We start from the raw sequence: 22,880 nt of genomic DNA on the forward strand, positions 1-22,880 counted from the left end.
TGAGTTGTATCTCCAGAGGAACAGTTCTAGTGGTGAGTTGTATCTCCAGAGGAACAGTTATAGTGGTGAGTTGTATCTCCAGGGGAACAGTTATAGTGGTGAGTTGTATCTCCAGAGGAACAGTTATAGTGGTGAGTTGTATCTCCAGAGGAACAGTTATAGTGGTGAGTTGTATCTCCAGACAGAGGAACAGTTATAGTGGTGAGTTGTATCTCCAGAGGAACAGTTATAGTGGTGAGTTGTATCTCCAGAGGAACAGTTATAGTGGTGAGTTGTATCTCCAGACAGGGGAACAGTTATAGTGTTGAGTTGTATCTCCAGAGGAACAGTTATAGTGGTGAGTTGTATCTCCAGACAGAGGAGCAGTTATAGTGGTGAGTTGTATCTCCAGAGGAACAGTTATAGTGGTGAGTTGTATCTCCAGAGGAACAGTTATAGTGGTGAGTTGTATCTCCAGGGGAACAGTTATAGTGGTGAGTTGTATCTCCAGAGGAACAGTTATAGTGGTGAGTTGTATCTCCAGAGGAACAGTTATAGTGGTGAGTTGTATCTCCATAGGAACAGTTATAGTGGTGAGTTGTATCTCCAGAGGAACAGTTATAGTGGTGAGTTGTATCTCCAGACAGAGGAACAGTTATAGTGGTGAGTTGTATCTCCAGAGGGACAGTTATAGTGGTGAGTTGTATCTCCAGGGGAACAGTTATAGTGGTGAGTTGTATCTCCAGGGGAACAGTTATAGTGGTGAGTTGTATCTCCAGAGGAACAGTTATAGTGGTGAGTTGTATCTCCAGAGGAACAGTTATAGTGGTGAGTTGTATCTCCAGAGGAACAGTTATAGTGGTGAGTTGTATCTCCAGACAGAGGAACAGTTATAGTGGTGAGTTGTATCTCCAGGGGAACAGTTATAGTGGTGAGTTGTATCTCCAGAGGAACAGTTATAGTGGTGAGTTGTATCTCCAGGGGAACAGTTATAGTGGTGAGTTGTATCTCCAGAGGAACAGTTATAGTGGTGAGTTGTATCTCCAGAGGAACAGTTATAGTGGTGAGTTGTATCTCCATAGGAGCAGTTATAGTGGTGAGTTGTATCTCCAGAGGAACAGTTATAGTGGTGAGTTGTATCTCCAGAGGAACAGTTATAGTGGTGAGTTGTATCTCCAGAGGAACAGTTATAGTGGTGAGTTGTATCTCCAGTCAGAGGAACAGTTATAGTGGTGAGTTGTATCTCCAGACAGAGGAACAGTTATAGTGGTGAGTTGTATCTCCAGACAGAGGAACCGTTCTAGTGGTGAGTTGTATCTCCAGAGGAACAGTTCTAGTGGTGAGTTGTATCTCCAGAGGAACAGTTATAGTGGTGAGTTGTATCTCCAGACAGAGGAACAGTCATAGTGGTGAGTTGTATCTCCATAGGAACAGTTATAGTGGTGAGTTGTATCTCCAGAGGAACAGTTATAGTGGTGAGTTGTATCTCCAGACAGAGGAACAGTTATAGTGGTGAGTTGTATCTCCAGAGGAACAGTTCTAGTGGTGAGTTGTATCTCCAGAGGAACAGTCATAGTGGTGAGTTGTATCTCCAGGGGAACAGTTATAGTGGTGAGTTGTATCTCCAGAGGAACAGTTATAGTGGTGAGCTGTATCTCCAGAGGAACAGTTATAGTGGTGAGTTGTATCTCCAGACAGAGGAACAGTTATAGTGGTGAGTTGTATCTCCAGAGGAACAGTTATAGTGGTGAGTTGTATCTCCAGAGGAACAGTTATAGTGGTGAGTTGTATCTCCATAGGAACAGTTATAGTGGTGAGTTGTATCTCCAGAGGAACAGTTATAGTGGTGAGTTGTATCTCCAGACAGAGGAACAGTTATAGTGGTGAGTTGTATCTCCAGAGGGACAGTTATAGTGGTGAGTTGTATCTCCAGGGGAACAGTTATAGTGGTGAGTTGTATCTCCAGGGGAACAGTTATAGTGGTGAGTTGTATCTCCAGAGGAACAGTTATAGTGGTGAGTTGTATCTCCAGAGGAACAGTTATAGTGGTGAGTTGTATCTCCAGAGGAACAGTTATAGTGGTGAGTTGTATCTCCAGACAGAGGAACAGTTATAGTGGTGAGTTGTATCTCCAGGGGAACAGTTATAGTGGTGAGTTGTATCTCCAGAGGAACAGTTATAGTGGTGAGTTGTATCTCCAGGGGAACAGTTATAGTGGTGAGTTGTATCTCCAGAGGAACAGTTATAGTGGTGAGTTGTATCTCCAGAGGAACAGTTATAGTGGTGAGTTGTATCTCCATAGGAGCAGTTATAGTGGTGAGTTGTATCTCCAGAGGAACAGTTATAGTGGTGAGTTGTATCTCCAGAGGAACAGTTATAGTGGTGAGTTGTATCTCCAGAGGAACAGTTATAGTGGTGAGTTGTATCTCCAGTCAGAGGAACAGTTATAGTGGTGAGTTGTATCTCCAGACAGAGGAACAGTTATAGTGGTGAGTTGTATCTCCAGACAGAGGAACCGTTCTAGTGGTGAGTTGTATCTCCAGAGGAACAGTTCTAGTGGTGAGTTGTATCTCCAGAGGAACAGTTATAGTGGTGAGTTGTATCTCCAGACAGAGGAACAGTCATAGTGGTGAGTTGTATCTCCATAGGAACAGTTATAGTGGTGAGTTGTATCTCCAGAGGAACAGTTATAGTGGTGAGTTGTATCTCCAGACAGAGGAACAGTTCTAGTGGTGAGTTGTATCTCCAGAGGAACAGTTCTAGTGGTGAGTTGTATCTCCAGAGGAACAGTCATAGTGGTGAGTTGTATCTCCAGGGGAACAGTTATAGTGGTGAGTTGTATCTCCAGAGGAACAGTTATAGTGGTGAGCTGTATCTCCAGAGGAACAGTTATAGTGGTGAGTTGTATCTCCAGACAGAGGAACAGTTATAGTGGTGAGTTGTATCTCCAGAGGAACAGTTATAGTGGTGAGTTGTATCTCCAGAGGAACAGTTATAGTGGTGAGTTGTATCTCCATAGGAACAGTTATAGTGGTGAGTTGTATCTCCAGAGGAACAGTTATAGTGGTGAGTTGTATCTCCAGACAGAGGAACAGTTATAGTGGTGAGTTGTATCTCCAGGGGAACAGTTATAGTGGTGAGTTGTATCTCCAGGGGAACAGTTATAGTGGTGAGTTGTATCTCCAGAGGAACAGTTATAGTGGTGAGTTGTATCTCCAGAGGAACAGTTATAGTGGTGAGTTGTATCTCCAGAAGAACAGTTATAGTGGTGAGTTGTATCTCCAGACAGAGGAACAGTTATAGTGGTGAGTTGTATCTCCAGGGGAACAGTTATAGTGGTGAGTTGTATCTCCAGAGGAACAGTTATAGTGGTGAGTTGTATCTCCAGACAGAGGAACAGTTATAGTGGTGAGTTGTATCTCCAGAGGAACAGTTATAGTGGTGAGTTGTATCTCCAGACAGAGGAACAGTTATAGTGGTGAGTTGTATCTCCAGAGGAACAGTTATAGTGGTGAGTTGTATCTCCAGAGGAACCGTTATAGTGGTGAGTTGTATCTCCAGACAGAGGAACAGTTTCTGTAGAGTGGTGTCAGCACTACTGCCTGTGTCTAAGTAGGGTATGTGTGGGGGTGAGTTGGCCTCTCGCACAGTGATATGGGCTGGTGTGGGTAAAATTCCAGGGCCGAATTCTTGTCCCAGTCCCTCCCCTGGTTGTTTGCGCTTTGGGACTTTTCTATTGGTTCCATTGCAACAGTCAAGCATAACTAAAGACAGCATTTGACATGATCTACACAGACAGACAACCATTCCCCACGCTGTGCTGTTGCTGAGGTATAAATAACAGTGGTTAAAGAGAAACTTATGGGATGGGGGGAAAATTCCAGCCACAGTCAGTCCCTCAACCCCACATTATTATGTAACACGACCAGCGTCCCCTTGGATACTAGCTCTAATGAGAGAGTGCGTTGGAATCGTTTCCAAATCATTTTGGCAATGGCAGCATTTCTCTCTGTTAGAAGAAGCACAGCAAACTATGGGGTAAATATTTGGTCCCCCGTGTTATTGGTTGTTTGCCATCGTTATACCAATAGTATACTATAAAACCACAGAACGGTTTTGGGTACTGGTAAATCCTACCACTACTAGTACTACCACAGTACCTGGTAAACTACTGTAGTAGTACTACCACAGTACCTGGTAAACTACTACTAGTACTACCACAGTACCTGGTAAAATACTACTAGTACTACCACAGTACCTGATAAACTACTACTACTACTAGTGCTACCACAGTACCTAGTAAACTACTACTACTACTATTACTAGTACTACCACAGTCCCTAGTAAACTACTACTACTAGTAGTTCTACCACTGTACCTAGTAAACTACTATTACTAGTACTACCACAGTACCTGGTAAACTACTACTACTACCACAGTACCTGATATACTACTACTAGTACTACCACAGTACCTGGTAAACTACTTCTACTACTACTAGTACTACCACAGTACCTGGTAAACTACTACTACTACTACTACTAGTACTACCACAGTACCTGGTAAACTACTACTACTAGTTCTACCACAGTACCTGGTAAACTACTAGTAGTACTACCACAGTACCTGGTAAACTACTAGTAGTACTACCACAGTACCTGGTAAACTACTACTACTAGTTCTACCACAGTACCTGGTAAACTACTACTACTAGTACTACCACAGTACCTGGTAAACTACTACTACTAGTGCTACCACAGTACCTAGTAAACTACTACTACTACTATTACTAGTACTACCACAGTCCCTAGTAAACTACTACTACTAGTAGTTCTACCACTGTACCTAGTAAACTACTATTACTAGTACTACCACAGTACCTGGTAAACTACTACTACTACCACAGTACCTGATATACTACTACTAGTACTACCACAGTACCTGGTAAACTACTTCTACTACTACTAGTACTACCACAGTACCTGGTAAACTACTACTACTACTACTACTAGTACTACCACAGTACCTGGTAAACTACTACTACTAGTACTACTAGTACTACCACAGTACCTGGTAAACTACTACTACTAGTTCTACCACAGTACCTGGTAAACTACTAGTAGTACTACCACAGTACCTGGTAAACTACTAGTAGTACTACCACAGTACCTGGTAAACTACTACTACTAGTACTACTAGTACTACCACAGTACCTGGTAAACTACTAGTAGTACTACCACAGTACCTGGTAAACTACTACTACTAGTTCTACCACAGTACCTGGTAAACTACTACTACTAGTACTACCACAGTACCTGGTAAACTACTACTACTAGTACTACCACAGTACCTGGTAAACTACTACTACTAGTACTACCACAGTACCTGGTAAACTACTACTACTAGTACTACTAGTACTACCACAGTACCTGGTAAACTACTAGTAGTACTACCACAGTACCTGGTAAACTACTACTACTAGTACTACCACAGTACCTGGTAAACTACTACTACTAGTACTACCACAGTACCTGGTAAACTACTACTACTAGTACTACCACAGTACCTGGTAAACTACTACTACTACTATTACTAGTACTACCACAGTACCTGGTAAACTACTACTACTAGTACTACCACAGTACCTGGTAAACTACTACTACTAGTACTACCACAGTACCTGGTAAACTACTACTACTAGTACTACTAGTACTACCACAGTACCTGGTAAACTACTAGTAGTACTACCACAGTACCTGGTAAACTACTACTACTAGTACTACCACAGTACCTGGTAAACTACTACTACTAGTACTACCACAGTACCTGGTAAACTACTACTACTAGTTCTACCACAGTACCTGGTAAACTACTACTACTAGTACTACCACAGTACCTGGTAAACTACTACTACTAGTACTACCACAGTACCTGGTAAACTACTACTACTAGTACTACCACAGTACCTGGTAAACTACTACTACTAGTACTACCACAGTACCTGGTAAACTACTACTACTAGTACTACCACAGTACCTGGTAAACTACTACTACTAGTACTACCACAGCACCTGATAAAGTCGCTCTCTTCAGGTAGAGGCTTAGAGTTTTCAGAGAAAAGTATGCACACACAGGGCAGTTATTAAAAAAAAAATGCATTTTCTAATATTTTGAATTCTGTTTATAATGTCAAAGGTACTGCTCATCTCTCTTGTAACTGTAAGCAGGCGTGTGGTGGAATGTATACACAGTTATACACCTTATAGCTACTCTTTTGATGGGAATTGGGTATACTCACTTCTTAATCCCCACGATGCGTATCAAAGGAGTGTAGTAGAGTTAGGCTATACGGCATATCAATTAATGAGGCTGATGGAACAGATCAGAATGTTTAGCATAAAACGTTGATCAAATTTGAGGGAAAACACCATTCTAAAATGTGCGCTACACATGTGAACGGTTTTCATGGACCGAGATGGAAATATCCATTAGGGAATTTAGATGCAACCTAAAGATGCAACAACTATCATGGGTTGCTAATATGACTAGGATACTGGCTTTGGCTGGTGGCAATGAAAGAGTTCATTTGAAAAACAATAGAAAATAATTGCCTCCACGTTTCTATGGCGGGATTTTGTCAAAGGGCTACTTTGAAGCTAGTAAGACATGCCTCATATTATGAACTGTGTATCATATCTACATAGTCACTTTAACTATACATTTGTGTACATACTACCTCAATTAGCCCGACTAACCGGTGCCCCCGCACATTGGCTACCAGGACTATCTGCATTGTGTCCCGCCACCTTCCACCCGCCAACTCCTCTTTTACGCTACTGCTACTCTCTGTTCATCATATATGCATAGTCACTTTAACCAAACCTACATGTACATACTACCTCAATTAGCCCGACTAACCGGTGCCTGTCTATAGCCTCCCTACTGTATACCTCGCTACTGTATATAGCCTCCCTACTGTATATAGCCTCCCTACTGTATATAGCCTCCCTACTGTATATAGCCTCTCTACTGTATATAGCCTCTCTACTGTATATAGCCTCCCTACTGTATATAGCCTCCCTACTGTATACCTCGCTACTGTATATAGCCTCCCTACTGTATATAGCCTCCCTACTGTATATAGCCTCCCTACTGTATATAGCCTCCCTACTGTATATAGCCTCTCTACTGTATATAGCCTCCCTACTGTATATAGCCTCCCTACTGTATATAGCCTCCCTACTGTATATAGCCTCGCTACTGTTATAGCCTCGCTACTGTTATTTTTCACTGTCTTTTTACTGTTGTTTTTATTTTTTTACTTATCTATTGTTCACCTAATACCTATTTTTTACTTAAAACTTGCACTGTTGGTTAGAGCCTGTAAGTAAGCATTTCACTGTAAGGTCTACTACACCTGTTGTATTCGGCACACGTGACAAATAAACTTTGATTTGATTTGATAAAAACGTCCAGGTTTCAAACAATTAAGGAACAGGAAAAATATAGCGATGCTAATGACTGGCCTAACCTTCTACTGGTAGATGGAAAGGCTTTCGCAAAAACCTGTCTCAATTAAACGTTAACTACAACGTAACCTATATGCCTACCTGGCAGAATGATATCATGATTATTTGCATCAATCCAGTGGCCATTTGTTTTGCAAACTCCATCTCATGTGCTCTACAGCAACACACGAAACCAAACAGTGCTAAGTGCCGGACCAGTATAATTAAAGGGTAACTACACAACAAAAAAATCTACATTTCTTAGATTTTTCTCAGACCTCAAAAGTGGTCTCCTGATGTGGTTTGTAGACTTTCAACTTCCAGTTTAGTTTTTTGTTTATTTATTTTAAAAAATGTCACTTTTGAAAGTGAAAACAAGATTTCTTTGACTCAGTTGACTCGTTTATCTGTTTCAATAGTAGGGCCTACTATTAGCCTACTTGCACAGTACAGCTTGGGTTGGCCTGACTGCGAAAGACCAATATGGGATTGATTATTTTAGGTCATTCAGAGTGTATGTCACTGTTTGTCATAGAATTCTTCGCCGAGGAGGCAGTTTAAATTTTTGGGGGGCGGCAAAATTAGATTATACGCACTTCTCCATCCATGCACAACCATACCACTGAAGACAAAGACAGAGTAAATGGGGAATGATGCAATTGGTAACTACCAATGATTTACTCCTATGTAACTACCTGGTACCAAATGTTACTTACTGGTGCCTGCTTTGATTTAATGAATCTGAAAGAACCTTCATAGAAAATGAATAGGTTAATACTGTGTAATGACCAATTTTACCATGTCATTTCTTATTAAAAGTAGTATCAAGTAGTATGTGGTGTTGTAAAATAAATGTGCTTGGTTTAATAAGATTCATTACATATTTACATACAAGACCAGGGTCATGTTCATTGGGCCACACAACAGAAAAGGAAAATAAGCGTTTCTTATTGGACACGTCCAGGTAGTCCCTCCCTTACATCAGTCAATTTTCTTTGGTTTGGTGCCTACTGAAAACAGCTCAAAGAAAGGCCTTTGTCAGGATTGCTGTGCCCTTCCTGCCAAGGTAGAGGATTTGGAGCGTTTGGGTGTCCTTGGTCCTAATACGGGGGACGATTTAGAGTGGTGGTGCATTGCGCACGTGGCGTAGCAGCTGGTGGTCCGGCGTAGCATACGGACAGAGGTGGCAGGGGAAAGACTCGCCTTTGAGGTGGCGCCGTGCGTGGAGGTCCAAGCTCTTTTTCTGAATGCTACAGAAAGAGAGAGCGCAAGAAAGAGAGAGGAAGAGAGAGAGAGATGGCGAGAGAGAGGGAGAGAGTGGAGAGAGAGAGATGGACAGAGAGAGTGCTGGAGGGAGAGAGAGAGCTTTCTTACAGTGAGCTAGTGTGTGGGAGACTGGTGAGGTAGACAGAGGCTGCCATTGAGGAGTAGAGAGACTTTGCAAACGATTAACATGAACTCTAAAGAGCTATTTGTGTTTGTGTGTGTGTGTGTGTGCGTGTGTGTGTGTGTGTGTGTGTGTGTGTGTGTGTGTGTGTGTGTGTGTGTGTATGTGTGTTAACCTGCTGTAGGGACGTTACTGGCAAGTAGAGCCTCTCCTGTGTGTGTGTGTGTGTGTGTGTGTGTGTGTGTGTGTGTGTGTGTGTGTGTGTGTGTGTGTGTGTGTGTGTGTGTGTGTGTGTGTGTGTGTGTGTGTGTGTGTGTTTACCTGTGTGTAGTTTACCTGTTGTAGTACACGGCCAAGATGTTCAAACGTTCATAGATGACCAGCAGGGTCAAATAATAATAATCACTGTGGTTGTCGAGGGTGCAACAGAGGGTGCAACAGGTCAGCACCTCAGGAGTAAATGTCAGTTGGCTTTTCATAGCCGAGCATTCAGAGTTCAAGACAACAGGTCCGGTAGAGAGAGCGAGTCGAAGACAACAGGTCTGGTAGAGAGAGAGAGTCGAAGACAACAGGTCTGGTAGAGAGAGAGAGTCGAAGACAACAGGTCTGGTAAAGAGAGAGAGTCGAAAACAGCAGGTCCGGTAGAGAGAGAGAGTCGAAGACAACAGGTCTGGTAGAGAGAGAGTCGAAGACAACAGGTCCGGTAGAGAGAGAGAGAGTCGAAGACAACAGGTCCGGGAGAGAGAGTTGAAGACAACAGGTCCGGTAGAGAGAGAGAGTCGAAAACAGCAAGTCCGGGACAAGGTACAGTAGCACGTCCGGTGAACAGGTCAGGTTTCCATAGCCGCGGGCAGAACAGTTGAACATGTTAGTTTTTTACTAGTCTCTATAGGGGGTCTTTCAAAGCCAAGTACAACAATGTGACTGTGGCCCTCAAGGACGGTTTGGGAACTCTGCACTCCTGGAATAGTAGGAAAACACTTTTTAAACCCAAAGCTACTGTCGATAACTTTTTGATTTGGCCAGAGTAGGTAGCTACATAATAATGGGGTTTCAATGCCAGATTTGGCTGCTCCCGAGTGGCGCAGCAGTCTAAAGCACTGCATATCAGTGCTAGAGGCGTCACTACAGACACCCTGGTTCGAATCCAGGCTGTATCACAACTAGCCGTGATTGGGAGTCCCATAGGGTGGCACACAATTGGCCCAGCATCGTTTGGGTAGGCCGTCATTGTAAATAACAATTAGTTCTTAATTGACTTGCCTGGTTAAATAAATAACATAAAAATGCTGCTATGACCCTCTTGGTCACATGATAAGTAGTGTATAAAAAGGGCACCTATTATGAGGTTCAGTAGCTTTCCAACAATCAACAGCAAACATGTTTGTTCAGAAACAAACTGCGTATCTCATATTACTTGCTCTGTTGCCCAGTGCATCCCAATTCCTAAAAGAAATGTCTACAATATATTGTAAATATTGGTGTCTGCTTTCCTGCAAGTTTCTTGAGGGGGCCTGGTCCCACTTTAGGAAAATATCTAGGAAAAACAATGCATTCTACTAAATATTGTGTTTTTTTTATGTACATATCATGTCAGTGGAATGGAACATTGACCTATATGGGATGAACATTCCAGTCTTCAACCCCATGGCATATTACGTAACCTCACTGGTGTTACCATGGCCACACAGCTCTCAAAGCACTTGCTGAGACAGAATGTGTGGGAAAGGTTCTGTAATAAAATTGGGCCACAGTGACATTTCCCCCCTTTGGTAAAAACCAGCGAACAATGGGAAAACGTTTGAGGGTCCAGTTACTCCTCCGACGGTGTTCACTGGTTTTTGCATGTCCAGCTTTTCTGTTAAAAAATGAAAATAAATTAAACGTCTAACACTTAATTTCTTAAACAGACCCGTCTGATATCTACAAGCCACACACACACACACACACACAGTAATGTGCCTTACTACTACACATGTCATGAATAACACTAGTACCAGTTAGTGAGTGTGTGTGTGTGTGTGTGTGTGTGTGTGTGTGTGTGTGTGTGTGTGTGTGTGTGTGTGTGTGTGTGTGTGTGTGTGTGTGTATGTGTGTGTGTGTGTGTGTATCACTCTGGATAAGAGCATCTGCTAAATTACACAAAATTTAAAAATGTGTGTGTACGTTTATGTATCCTTGTGCTGCGTACAGTACCAGTTACTGTAGGATGATTGGACACGGTCTAAAAACATGACCTGCGTGAACACGGAGGTGCTGTACCAGTGAGGCCTTGAGCCGGGTGCTTGAAGTGGCAATGGGGACACTCAGCGTGGCTTGTCGCCTATTCCACGTTCATGTGGTGGAGAACTTCCTGTCATGGCTCATTGAGATGCATTCATAACATGGTCATACTTTAAAATGAACTCCAAATGATGAAGGCTTTTTAAGCACTACTGCACATCAATGCTGTGTATAGATTAGGCCTAAAAGGTTATAGTTTGTATACCATGGGTTTTTCGCTATGTATGCCTCTCTCAACACACCCTGTAGCATTTACTTGATATGTGCTCTCATTATAATCACCAGATGGTCCTACAGTGTGTTACGCGTCATTCCGGTTGAGTTTTACAGACCTTTTTTGTTGTTGTTGTGACAAATGTTATTTTTGAAAGTGTATACTGTATGGTCTGAAAGAAAAGACGCGTCAACAGTCAAAACATCTGTAAAAGGCTTGAGGTTTGAGGTCCATATAGGTCAGAAAAGTCTTGTGTGGCTCAGTTGGTAGAGCATGGCACTTGCAATGCAAGGGTTGCGGGTTTGATTCCCACGGGGGACCAGTACGAATGAAAAAAAAATGTATGCACTCATTACTGTAAGTTGCTTTTGTAATGATCTTCAAAAAAAAAAACTGAACTCTGACCCCTTGTGGTAAGATGGGTTACTGACACCTCTGAGTGACTACCTGTTGCAAAGGGAAGAGCAGAACTCTTTTCTGCCCCCCCCCCCCCCCCCCCTCTCTGTTCCTTCTTCTCGTCTGCTTCAGCCTCCTCTTCTTCCTCGGTTGGGACCACTTTTCTGGCTCCACTCCTTGTAGGTCTTGTGGGTAATTGCTTTCGTGGGTGAACTTCCTTGAAGCGCGCATGTGAGTTGGAGAGGGGAACGTTAAATTGGCAATCTGCAGTTCAAACAACAAATCGGACACCCTGCCATTGTTTTGGTAAACAGCTGAGGGATGAATGGGAGAAATATAACCAATCTCAAATTCATGAGCCATTAATGCAAGGACTGACCACTCATTATATTAAATATAAGGTTAAAAAAGAATTTGGCTATAAAATGTTTGTTTACAATTACATTGTCTACAAAAAAAAGGGAAATAAAAATGATATGTTGGTTGCTGATTGGATATGACAGTTGCTAAGCTCATGAGGCATTTTTATAAGTTATATTCTTTAAGAATCAATGGGTAAATTATTACTTTAAAAGTCCAAAATGGAAGTACCAATCGCAGATTTCCCCTTTAATATTCAAAAATGTATGGTTGATATAATTAACTGACTCAACTGTGTTCAAACAGCAACTTGTGAAAATTAATCAGAATAGATTTGATACAGTAGCTAACAAGAGCCCTGTTCAAATTATTTAGAAGTGCATCTTTCCTGAAAGCCATGTGGTGGAGCCCTTGTGTCGTCTAATCAGTGATTACTTCACAGAAGGATTTTTACTGAATTCAAATAGGGCCTTATGTCCAGACAAAATGCTTATAAATATTTTGGGTGCACACAATGAGAAGGTTGGTTTGGTGCTTTGGGGCTATGGTGCAGGGAGGGAACAGGTAAGCCACCTAGACAACATCGGTACTCAGTCCACCCGCATCTGTCAGTCAGTCTGTCCCCAAAGGCTTTAAGTTCTGAAAGAATATGTTTTTGCAGCAGATCCGGAAGAGAGACATGGGACAAGGGGGTAAAACTAAAACATTTATAGAATCTATATTAGTGTAAATGTATATGTGTTCCTCTGAACAATGTCAGGTGGAATATAGACAGTGGGGTAAAACTGGTGCAGGCTCTCAGCACTGTAGTGACAGTGTAGGCACATGAAGCACTGTTGAGGTCTCCACTGTCGGCTGTGGTGCCTCTGCTTGTAGGCATCCTTTGACCCTACGGAACTTCCGGGGACAAACCTGGCAGGAATGGGGCCTGGAGCCCCTCTCCCACCCGCCACCTTCTCTCCCACCCGCCGCCTCCTCCTCTTCCCATGGGCCCTCCAGTGGCGCTCAATCTCCTCCAGCCGGCCCGAATGTACTTGAAGCCCCAATCCCCATCGTGGCATTTCAGGTGGCCCTCAAGCAAGTGTTTGGAGGTCAGTGTGGAGCGGCAGAGGACGCAGGACAGTGACCTTAACTGCTTGGGGCTCTGAGGAGGTGGTGACTGCTGCTCCTGGGGCTGGAGCACTTTGTCATCCAGGGAGGTGTCCGACTCCATGCCCTTTTGCCCGATGGGAATTGAGGCAAGTTGGGTACCCGCTCGGCCTGAGAGGCCCTTGTTGGCTGTGGAGATGCGAAAGAAGCCCTGGTCATGACGTGAGCTGACTGGGCCATTTCCTCACCATTGGCCTCAGGCTTGTTCACCACCACCGAGCCAATTTGACAGGACAGGTTGATGGAGCCGGCAGCGTCCAATAGGAACACGCTCTCCTTATTAGTCCACCATTCTATCCTCTTGACCTTCATTTTCACTGTATCTGAAACACAAGTACCCCCCCTAGAAAACATTTATCTTACCTCACAGGTCTATGCAACATGTAGGCTTACATCCGAGTTGGAGCTCAGGGCCATGTCACATGACCCGGGATTGATATTGGGCAGTATGCCATACATGGACAGCAGGAAGGACATGTGCTCCAAGTCCATATGATCTATCTGGTCATCATCAGCATCCTTTGAGCCAGAATGGAGGTCATCCTCCAGGTTTTAGCCTGGGGAGCCATTTTGGATCAGTTCAACTCCAACCCCTACATCCACCTCTAGGCCATGGACCTTCTCAAGACAGGGTCTCCTAAGTCGTGCCTCTCCAGTACGTGTGTGTGGATGCTGGTGAACTGGCACACTCTGCAGCTGTATACTTCGACCAGGTCTTATTAGCATGGGCGGGACTTCCAATTTTATTGTGATGTGGAACAGGAGACAGGAGCCAGAGTCAGGGCGGCAAAACTGCAGTGAGAGGATAAACAGCGTCAAGCAGGGAAACAGGTACAGCAGGGTAACAGGATCTTGAATAATAATAATGGCTAGAAGCATAAACTGACTGAGCAGAGATTACGATCTGGTGGAAGTGGCAGAACTGAGTATTTGTAGAGGCCTTGATAATGGAACGAGTTGCAGCTGGTAGGGATCTGTCTCCAGCACACCTGTCTCCAACCACACACAAACACAAAGAGAAAGAGAGAGTGTACTGGAGGAATGGCTGCAGGTCAAGAAGACACCGGATGACCACTAGGGGGTGTGGCAGGAGCAGATGTGACAGTACCCCCCACGGGCACCACCTGGCACACAACCCAGCTTGTCAGGGTGTGAGGTATGGAAATCTTTTTGACCTGGAGTGTAGACTGGAGCTGAGGCACGGCAATGGTTAGCTTGGGATTGGGTCCTGGCGGAGGCACGAAGAACAGACCGGTCTCTCCTCCAGGTGCAATGACAACGGCGCCTGTGGTCCTGGACTGAGTTACCGTTAGATGGAGGAAGGCCAGTGACAAAGTCCTGAGCTGTGTGTGACAAGGGGCGACTGGGTATGGGAAAAGGGCGAAGCCGTCCGGACTTAGGTTTGATGGAGGTTTTGTTCCCGGGCACATACAGAGCAGGCTGAAATGAATTCCTGAGCATCTCTCACCATGGTGGGCCAAAATCGCTGCCACAGGAAGGCGACAGTCCAGTTCATGCCACGGTGACAGGTGAGGTGAGTAGCATGAACCCACTGAAGAATTTCAGAGCGAACTGAATCTGGCACAAACAGAGCCTTACAAGGACCGCTTCCTGGATCAGGCTGGTTCAGCTGAGGCTGACGAACACGGGACACGATCTCCCAGGAGACAGCAGCAATGATGCAGGAGGATGGCTTAATGGTTTCTGGCTCGGTACCTGTGTTGTCTGCGGTGAACTGACGGGAGAAGGCATCTGGCTTGGTATTCTTAGATCTGGGGCGAGAAAGTTTATACAACCTGCTACTGGGGAGGGGAGCTCCAGGCTGGAGGTCAATAGCACAATTGTACGAGCAATGAGGTGGCAGAGACGGGGTGTGGTGCTTACTGAACACAGGAGCTAAACTGTGATACACTGGAGGAACAGAAGACAGGTCCGGGGGTTCTGGAATGGACTGGGGTACAGACAAGTCAGGTGGAAGGACAGAATGGAGACAATTGGAATGGCAAAATGTACTCCAAGTAGTAACCCAATCAATCTGGTCCAATCAATCTGTGGGTTGTGTACTTTTAACCAAGGATGGCCCAGAACCAGAGGAGAATAGGGACTGTCGATTATGTGGAAACGTATATTTTCTTGGTGATTACCAGAGAAGCAGGATGACTGGAACGGTTTTCTCACAGACACGGGAGAGAAGCTTACCATTGAGAGCGTAGGCATCGAGAGGTGAATTAAGAGGAACAGTGTCCGGTCCAGAAAGCTCTCGTCGGCACCTGAATCTATAAGAGCAGATAGAGGAAAAGCCTGACTCTGCCACACAAGGTTGGCCTCAAACAGGAATCTGAGGGAAGATGGGCAGGCGATTTGACCCAATAGTATTTTCCCCATATCACCCGAGCCTCTTCTTACTGGATGCAGGGAACAAGTGGAAACCAGGTGACCAACCTGGCCACAGTATAGACAGCTCCTAGTATCAACACGCCGCTGCCTCTCCTATGGAGATAGATGGGGTCCGGCCCGAGCTGCATGGGTTCAGGTTCAGAACATGCCTGGAGTTGGGATACAGTCGGAGGAGAATAACAAGGCACTGAAGCAGATGTTAAGCAATTTGCAACCTTAACTAGCTTCTCTCTCCGTCGCTCCCGGAGACGGTTGTCAATGTGGATAGTGAGAGAAATGAGTTCATCAAGATCATCAGGCTCCTCCCTGGACACCAACTCATCCTTTAGTGTCTCAGTGAGTGAGTTCCGGAATGCTCCCTGAAGAGCCTCCTCATCCCAGCTGCTCTCTGCGGCGAGGGTGCGGAACTCACATGCCATTTCCGCAACACTCTGGGAGCCTTGACGGAGGGACAGGAGTCGTTTACCAGGGTCCTTTCTGCAGACCGGGTGGTCGAAAACCTTCCTCATCTCCTCCGTGAATCTACTATAGGAGAAGCAAATGGGTGACTGTCTCTACCACACAGCAGTGGCCCAGGAAAGCGCTGCTCCACAGAGGCAACCAATCAAAAACAAAATATTGGCTCGTTCACTAGCTTAAGAGTTGGGCTGTTGCTCAAATACTAGTGAACATTGTACCAAAAAGGCTCTGCAGGTTCTGAGATTATCATCGTAGCGCTCTGGAGTAGGAACAAACGGCTCCCGGGGCGGAGAGGAGGGACAGGTACTGAGCTTTGGGCGAAGGTTTGACTGTGTAGGACAGACAGGTTCCGTGAAAACTCATTGATAGTCTCCAGAAGGATTTTAAGAGCTTGGTCATGTTGATTGAGCAGGGCGCCTTGACCAATGAGCATTTGGTGGAGAGTATCCAAGTCTACTGGGTTCATATCTAGACAGAGCAGGTTATGCGGAGCGGCACAGGGGAACCCAAGAGCGGACTTAGACGAGAAAACAGAGATGAATGAACCAAGGTATTTATTGTAACACAGGGAGATATGGAGTGCAGATCCAGGGAAGCTTGGATGAGTTGTAGGAAACCAGATGTGGAGGCTGAGGTTGGAGTGTGCTGGGTTGGGACAGGGTAAACAGGTCCAGAGGGGAATCCAAGGGAGTGGTGGTGTGGTGAGTCCAGAACAGGGTAGTGGGGTGGTGAGATGTGGAACAGGAGACAGGAGCCAGAGTCAGGGCAGAAAAACTGCAGTCAGAGGATAAACAGCGTCAAGCAGGGAAACAGGATCTTGAAAAATAATAATGGCTGGAAGCATAAACTGACTGAGCAGAGATTACGATCTGGCAGAGTGGAAGTGGCAGCACTGAGTATTTGTAAAGGTCTTGATAATGGAACGAGTTGCAGCTGGTAGGGATCTGCTCTGACTCCAGCACACCTGTCTCCAACCACACAATCACACACAAACAGAAAGGGAGGGGGAGAGAGAGAGAGAGAGAGTGTGTGTACTGGAGGAATGGCTGCAGGTCAAGCAGACACTGGAAGACCACTAGGGGGTGTGGCAGGAGCAGATGTGACACTTCAAAATGGAGATTGCCTCGATGACGCTGCCCACGCGCTCACAGACGCCATAACGGGAACTGCATAGGGATGCTTTCTCTATCATTCTCTATGGACAGTCTGAGTGCAGGTAGGGTAGACAGAGCAGGTGAGTGCAGGTAGGGTGGACAGAGTAGGTGAGTTCAGGTAGGGTAGACAGAACAGGTGAGTTCAGGTAGGGTAGACAGAGCAGGTGAGTGCAGGTAGGGTAGACAGAGCAGGTGAGTTCAGGTAGGGTTGACAAGGCAGGTGAGTTCAGGTAGGGTAGACAGAGCAGGTGAGTTCAGGTAGGGTTGACAAGGCAGGTGAGTTCAGGTAGGGTAGACAGAGCAGGTGAGTGCAGGTAGGGTAGACAGGGCAGGTGAGTTCAGGTAGGGTAGACAGAGCAGGTGAGTGCAGGTAGGGTTGACAAGGCAGGTGAGTTCAGGTAGGGTAGACAGAGAAGGTGATTTCAGGTAGGGTAGACAGAGCAGGTGAGTTCAGGTAGGGTAGACAGAGCAGGTGAGTTCAGGTAGGGTAGACAGGGAAGGTGATTTCAGGTAGGGTAGACAGGGAAGGTGAGTTCAGGTAGGGTAGACAGAGCAGGTGAGTTCAGGTAGGGTTGACAGGGCAGGTGAGTTCAGGTAGGGTAGACAGAGCAGGTGAGTTCAGGTAGGGTAGACAAGGCAGGTGAGTTCAGGTAGGGTAGACAGAGCAGGTGAGTTCAGGTAGGGTAGACAGAGCAGGTGAGTTCAGGTAGGGTAGACAGAGCAGGTGAGTTCAGGTAGGGTAGACAGAGCAGGTGAGTTCAGGTAGGGTAGACAGAGCAGGTGAGTTCAGGTAGGGTAGACAAGGCAGGTGAGTTCAGGTAGGGTAGATAGAGTAGGTGGTTGCAGCCTTGTTCCACTTTATGTTAATACACTGCTCAAAAAAATAAAGGGAACACTTAAACAACACAATGTAACTCCAAGTCAGTCACACTTCTGTGAAATCAAACTGTCCACTTAGGAAGCAACACTGATTGACAATACATTTCACATGCTGTTGTGCAAATGGAATAGACAACAGGTGGAAATTATAGGCAATTAGCAAGACACCCCCAATAAAGGAGTGGTTCTGCAGGTGGTGACCACAGACCACTTCTCAGTTCCTATGCTTCCTGGCTGATGTTTTGGTCACTTTTGAATGCTGGCGGTGCTTTCACTCTAGTGGTAGCATGAGACGGAGTCTACAACCCACACAAGTGGCTCAGGTGGTGCAGCTCATCCAGGATGGCACATCAATGCGAGCTGTGGCAAGAAGGTTTGCTGTGTCTGTCAGCGTAGTGTCCAGAGCATGGAGGCGCTACCAGGAGACAGGCCAGTACATCAGGAGACGTGGAGGAGGCCGTAGGAGGGCAACAACCCAGCAGCAGGACCACTACCTCCGCCTTTGTGCAAGGAGGCGCACTGCCAGAGCCCTGCAAAATGACCTCCAGCAGGCCACAAATGTGCATGTGTCTGCTCAAACGGTCAGAAACAGACTCCATGAGGGTGGTATGAGGGCCCGACGTCCACAGGTGGGGGTTGTGCTTACAGCCCAACACCGTGCAGGACGTTTGGCATTTGCCAGAGAACACCAAGATTGGCAAATTCGCCACTGGCGTCCTGTGCTCTTCACAGATGAAAGCAGGTTCACACTGAGCACGTGACAGACGTGACAGAGTCTGGAGACGCCGTGGAGAACGTTCTGCTGCCTGCAACATCCTCCAGCATGACCGGTTTGGCGGTGGGTCAGTCATGGTGTGGGGTGGCATTTCTTTGGGGGGCCGCACAGCCCTCCATGTGCTCGCCAGAGGTAGCCTGACTGCCATTAGGTACCGAGATGAGATCCTCAGACCCCTTGTGAGACCATATGCTGGTGCGGTTGGCCCTGGGTTCCTCCTAATGCAAGACAATGCTAGACCTCATGTGGCTGGAGTGTGTCAGCAGTTCCTCCAAGACGAAGGCATTGATGCTATGGACTGGCCCGCCCGTTCCCCAGACCTGAATCCAATTGAGCACATCTGGGTCATCAGGTCTCGCTCCATCCACCAACGCCAAGTTGCACCACAGACTGTCCAGGAGTTGGCGGATGCTTTAGTCCAGGTCTGGGAGGAGATCCCTCAAGAGACCATCCGCCACCTCATCAGGAGCATGCCCAGGCGTTGTAGGGAGGTCATACAGGCACGTGGAGGCCACACACACTACTGAGCCTCATTTTGACTTGTTTTAAGGACATTACATCAAAGTTGGATCAGCCTGTAGTGTGGCTTTCCACTTTAATTTTGAGTGTGACTCCAAATCCAGACCTCCATGGGTTGATAAATTTGATTTCCATTGATAATTTTTGTGTGATTTTGTTGTCAGCACATTCAACTATGTAAAGAAAAAAGTATTTAATAAGAATATTTAATTCATTCAGATCTAGGATGTGTTATTTTAGTGTTCCCTTTATTTTTTTGAGCAGTGTATATTAATGTTTGCAAATACACCCAGTGTATTTATGCAAATGAGGAGCATATCATTTTCTTTATTTTAATGAAGAAAAAAAAATGAAATTCCTGATCAAATAAGAACATTTATAAATGAGTGGCACTCTAAGAAAAAATTGTGACGTTTGACAATAAATGTAATACCTGAATTCACACCAAAATCCCTGAACTTATTATTTGTCTGTGGCAGTAAAATGTTTTATGTGCTATAACTCACACAAACTGGGTGGTTCGAGTCCTTAATGCTGATTGGCTGAAATATTTAAGCAATAAGGCCCGAGGGTGTGTGGTATATGGCCAAATATACCACGAACCCCCGAGGTGCCTTATTGCTATTATAAACTGGTTACCAACGTAATTAGAGCTGTAAAAATAATTGTTATGTCATACCCGTGGTATACGGTCTGATATACCACGGATTTCAGCCAATCGGCCTTCAGGGCTCGAACCACCCAGTTTATAACAGACCATATACCAGGGGTATCCTCTAATTATGTTATAACCAGTTTATAATAGCAATAATGCACCTTCGGGGTTTGTGATATACTGTATGGTCAATATACCATGGCTAAAGGGCTGTAAACACTGAATGTGCTGGAATATGCATTTTTTCTAATGATTTATCTACTCACCACTAACATTACATTTGTTAAAACATCTTGTCAGTCATCATCAGAAGTTTCAGGTAGCTAGCTAGCCAGCAAATGTTAACATAGACCTACAGTCCATAGCTAGTTAATACTATCCGATAATGATGTCCCCGTTATGTCAGCCATGAGTATATGCTTACAGTATGAAATGTAAACATTTCCGAATCCAAAAACAAACTGGATCCAAGCATGCAAATGAGCCAACCCATGCTGCTCTTTTAGGGACCACTGTCAATGGTATGCTTCGTTTCTGTGCACTAAATTACTTATTGTCTTGTTGAAACATTTTATGTAATAAGTCATTGTATAATAGTTTGTAAAATCAAAGTATAGGCAAAAAGAATATGAATTATTTCGAAATCGCTCATATAGGGGATACAGACAAAAAAACTTTAAAGACAACGCTTTGGTTTGTCTCGCTTTCCTATGCATTGCGCATGTCCAAAGTAAACGATGGGCCTATTCGATTACGCTGAACTCCGGGGCACCGGGTAGGAGCTCCCTTTCAAAACGAACAGTAATCTGTGCCGCTCGGTCATTTTGTCAACAAGGTAACATGGTGCATCGTTCAGAAACATAAAACATCTATTTTCCATACATTTTGGGGGGAATTTCCCATACAATCACCTTTGCATATGATAACACAGAGTCCTACTAATTACAACACGTGCTAAATTACAACATATTTGTTTTTAGCCAACTTCGTCATGGGCTTTCAACGGGGCACCTGGCTCACGCCCGGGAGGCAGCCAGTTCCACATCGAATGCAACCAACTTTTAGCTAATGCGAAACACGCTTAACGGGCGCCTGGACGAGATTAATCGAATCCCCTCACTGAAAATGGCTTCTATTGACTTTATAACGTTAACTGGTGACAGCGAGAAAAAACAAGCGTAAGAATTTTTTAAATTGTGTTTTAGGTAGCTAAAATATATAGTTTTCCATATGGGTTATTCTGCGTGTGGTCATAACCAGTTATTGTTTTAAAAAATCGTCTTATATACGCGTCGTTAGCGCTAGCCAGATCCTGTTTCGCTTCTCGCTAGCTAGCTTACAAGCCTATGGCATAGTAATGAAACTCGGATAAATACTGGACAAGGTTAGCCGAGACCCCCAGCCGTTTACTATAATCAATAGCTAGACCATCTGTATTCAACTTGCCAATCATCAAGCCCCTGACTAGCTAATTGAATCAGGTGGGCTTGTTCAAGCTACAACAAAATTGTGTAACGACTGGGGGTCCCCAAGGAAAGGTCTGAGAAACACTCAAGTTGCACAACTAGTTGTTGTAGAATAAACCAGCAATAGTTGTCAAATTAACCGATTACCATGGAGCATTCCAGTTGATTAATCATTACATTACTTCTTCCCATATCCTGTCGTGTGCAGGGGAGAGAAAGCAGAGAGTGGCAATGAAGTGGAAAACCAGGACCTGTCAGAGGAGGAAGGAGGCGCCGGGAAGGCAGAGGCCAGTTTGTCGAAGCTCATGGTCACCGTGACCTCAGCTAAGACCAAGAAAAAGAAACACAGGCACCGCAGCAAACACAAGAGACACAAGCAGTCTTCACCTGAGGACAAGGAGCGACGCCATAAGCACCGGCACAAGCACAAAAAGCACAAGCGTAAAGACAACCCCTTGACTGACAACTTCCCCACCGGGGGCGACGACAACGCTTTCCCATACTCTTCCTCCGACAAGCTGCCGAGACTGGAAGACGATGAGATGGCGCTTCTGGAGGAGCTGGAGAAACAGAGGGCCCTGATCCAAGCTGAGCTAGACAGTGAAATGACTGAGGGTGGCAGGGGGGTACAATCGGGCATGGGGCTCATACTCCAGGGATACCACTCTGGGGAGGAGGAGGATGGGGAGATTCAGGGGGAGAGGATGTGCAACGGGCAGCACTTGCGGAGAGGGGCAACGGGGCCCGTGGCTGGCTCAGGCTCGCAGACTGCTAAAGACACCGGTAGAGTCCAGCGAGAGTCGACAGACGCCGGCAAAGCTAAGCAGAACAATCCCAATAAAAACGGCAGGAAGAGAAAGATGGACGGCAAAACCAAGGATCAGATGAGCGGACTGAGCACGTCCAGGGATAGAGACAACAGGAGACATTCCAGGAGTGCAGATTGCTTCAAGGAAAGGGCACGGGCGTCCAAGTCTCCTCCTGGCACTAGCAACCAGCCTTCCCTGCCGGCTCAAAGCAGAGAGGCCCAAAACCAGGACAAACACAAGAAGGCGATCAAGTCCCCCGCCAAGGACGATTCCCCTGGGAATGAGAACTGCTCTCCTGGCCTACGAGGGAGGCCGCCATGCCCCGCCTCCCAGCTGCAGCGCAGCAAGTCCCCATCACAGTCCCAGGACCCCCGGGCCTCCTCCGGAGCAGAGCGACGGGCCAGGTCACCGCCACCACCCAGAGGGGGCCACCCGAGCTCCCCGGAGGGTCAAAGGAGAGAGGTGGACCGACTGAGACTCTCACCTGGCAG

At 45.6% G+C, this 22,880-nt stretch overlaps 1 protein-coding gene across 2 annotated transcripts in view; it reads left to right on the forward strand.

Annotated features, from left to right (window-relative positions):
* The first annotated feature begins 21,212 nt into the window (after positions 1 to 21,212).
* Positions 21,213 to 22,880, forward strand: part of LOC120020701 (serine/threonine-protein kinase PRP4 homolog) — a 32,591-nt gene continuing 30,923 nt past the window's right edge. For both annotated transcript variants that reach the window (XM_038964411.1, XM_038964413.1), the window contains exons 1-2: positions 21,213 to 21,292; positions 21,789 to 22,880. In XM_038964411.1, coding sequence (XP_038820339.1) covers positions 21,240 to 21,292; positions 21,789 to 22,880 — 1,145 coding nt within the window. In that variant the 5' untranslated portion in view covers positions 21,213 to 21,239. The remainder of the gene's footprint in view (positions 21,293 to 21,788) is intronic.

This window comes from Salvelinus namaycush, chromosome 25 (assembly GCF_016432855.1).
Source record: "Salvelinus namaycush isolate Seneca chromosome 25, SaNama_1.0, whole genome shotgun sequence".
NCBI lineage: Eukaryota > Metazoa > Chordata > Actinopteri > Salmoniformes > Salmonidae > Salvelinus > Salvelinus namaycush.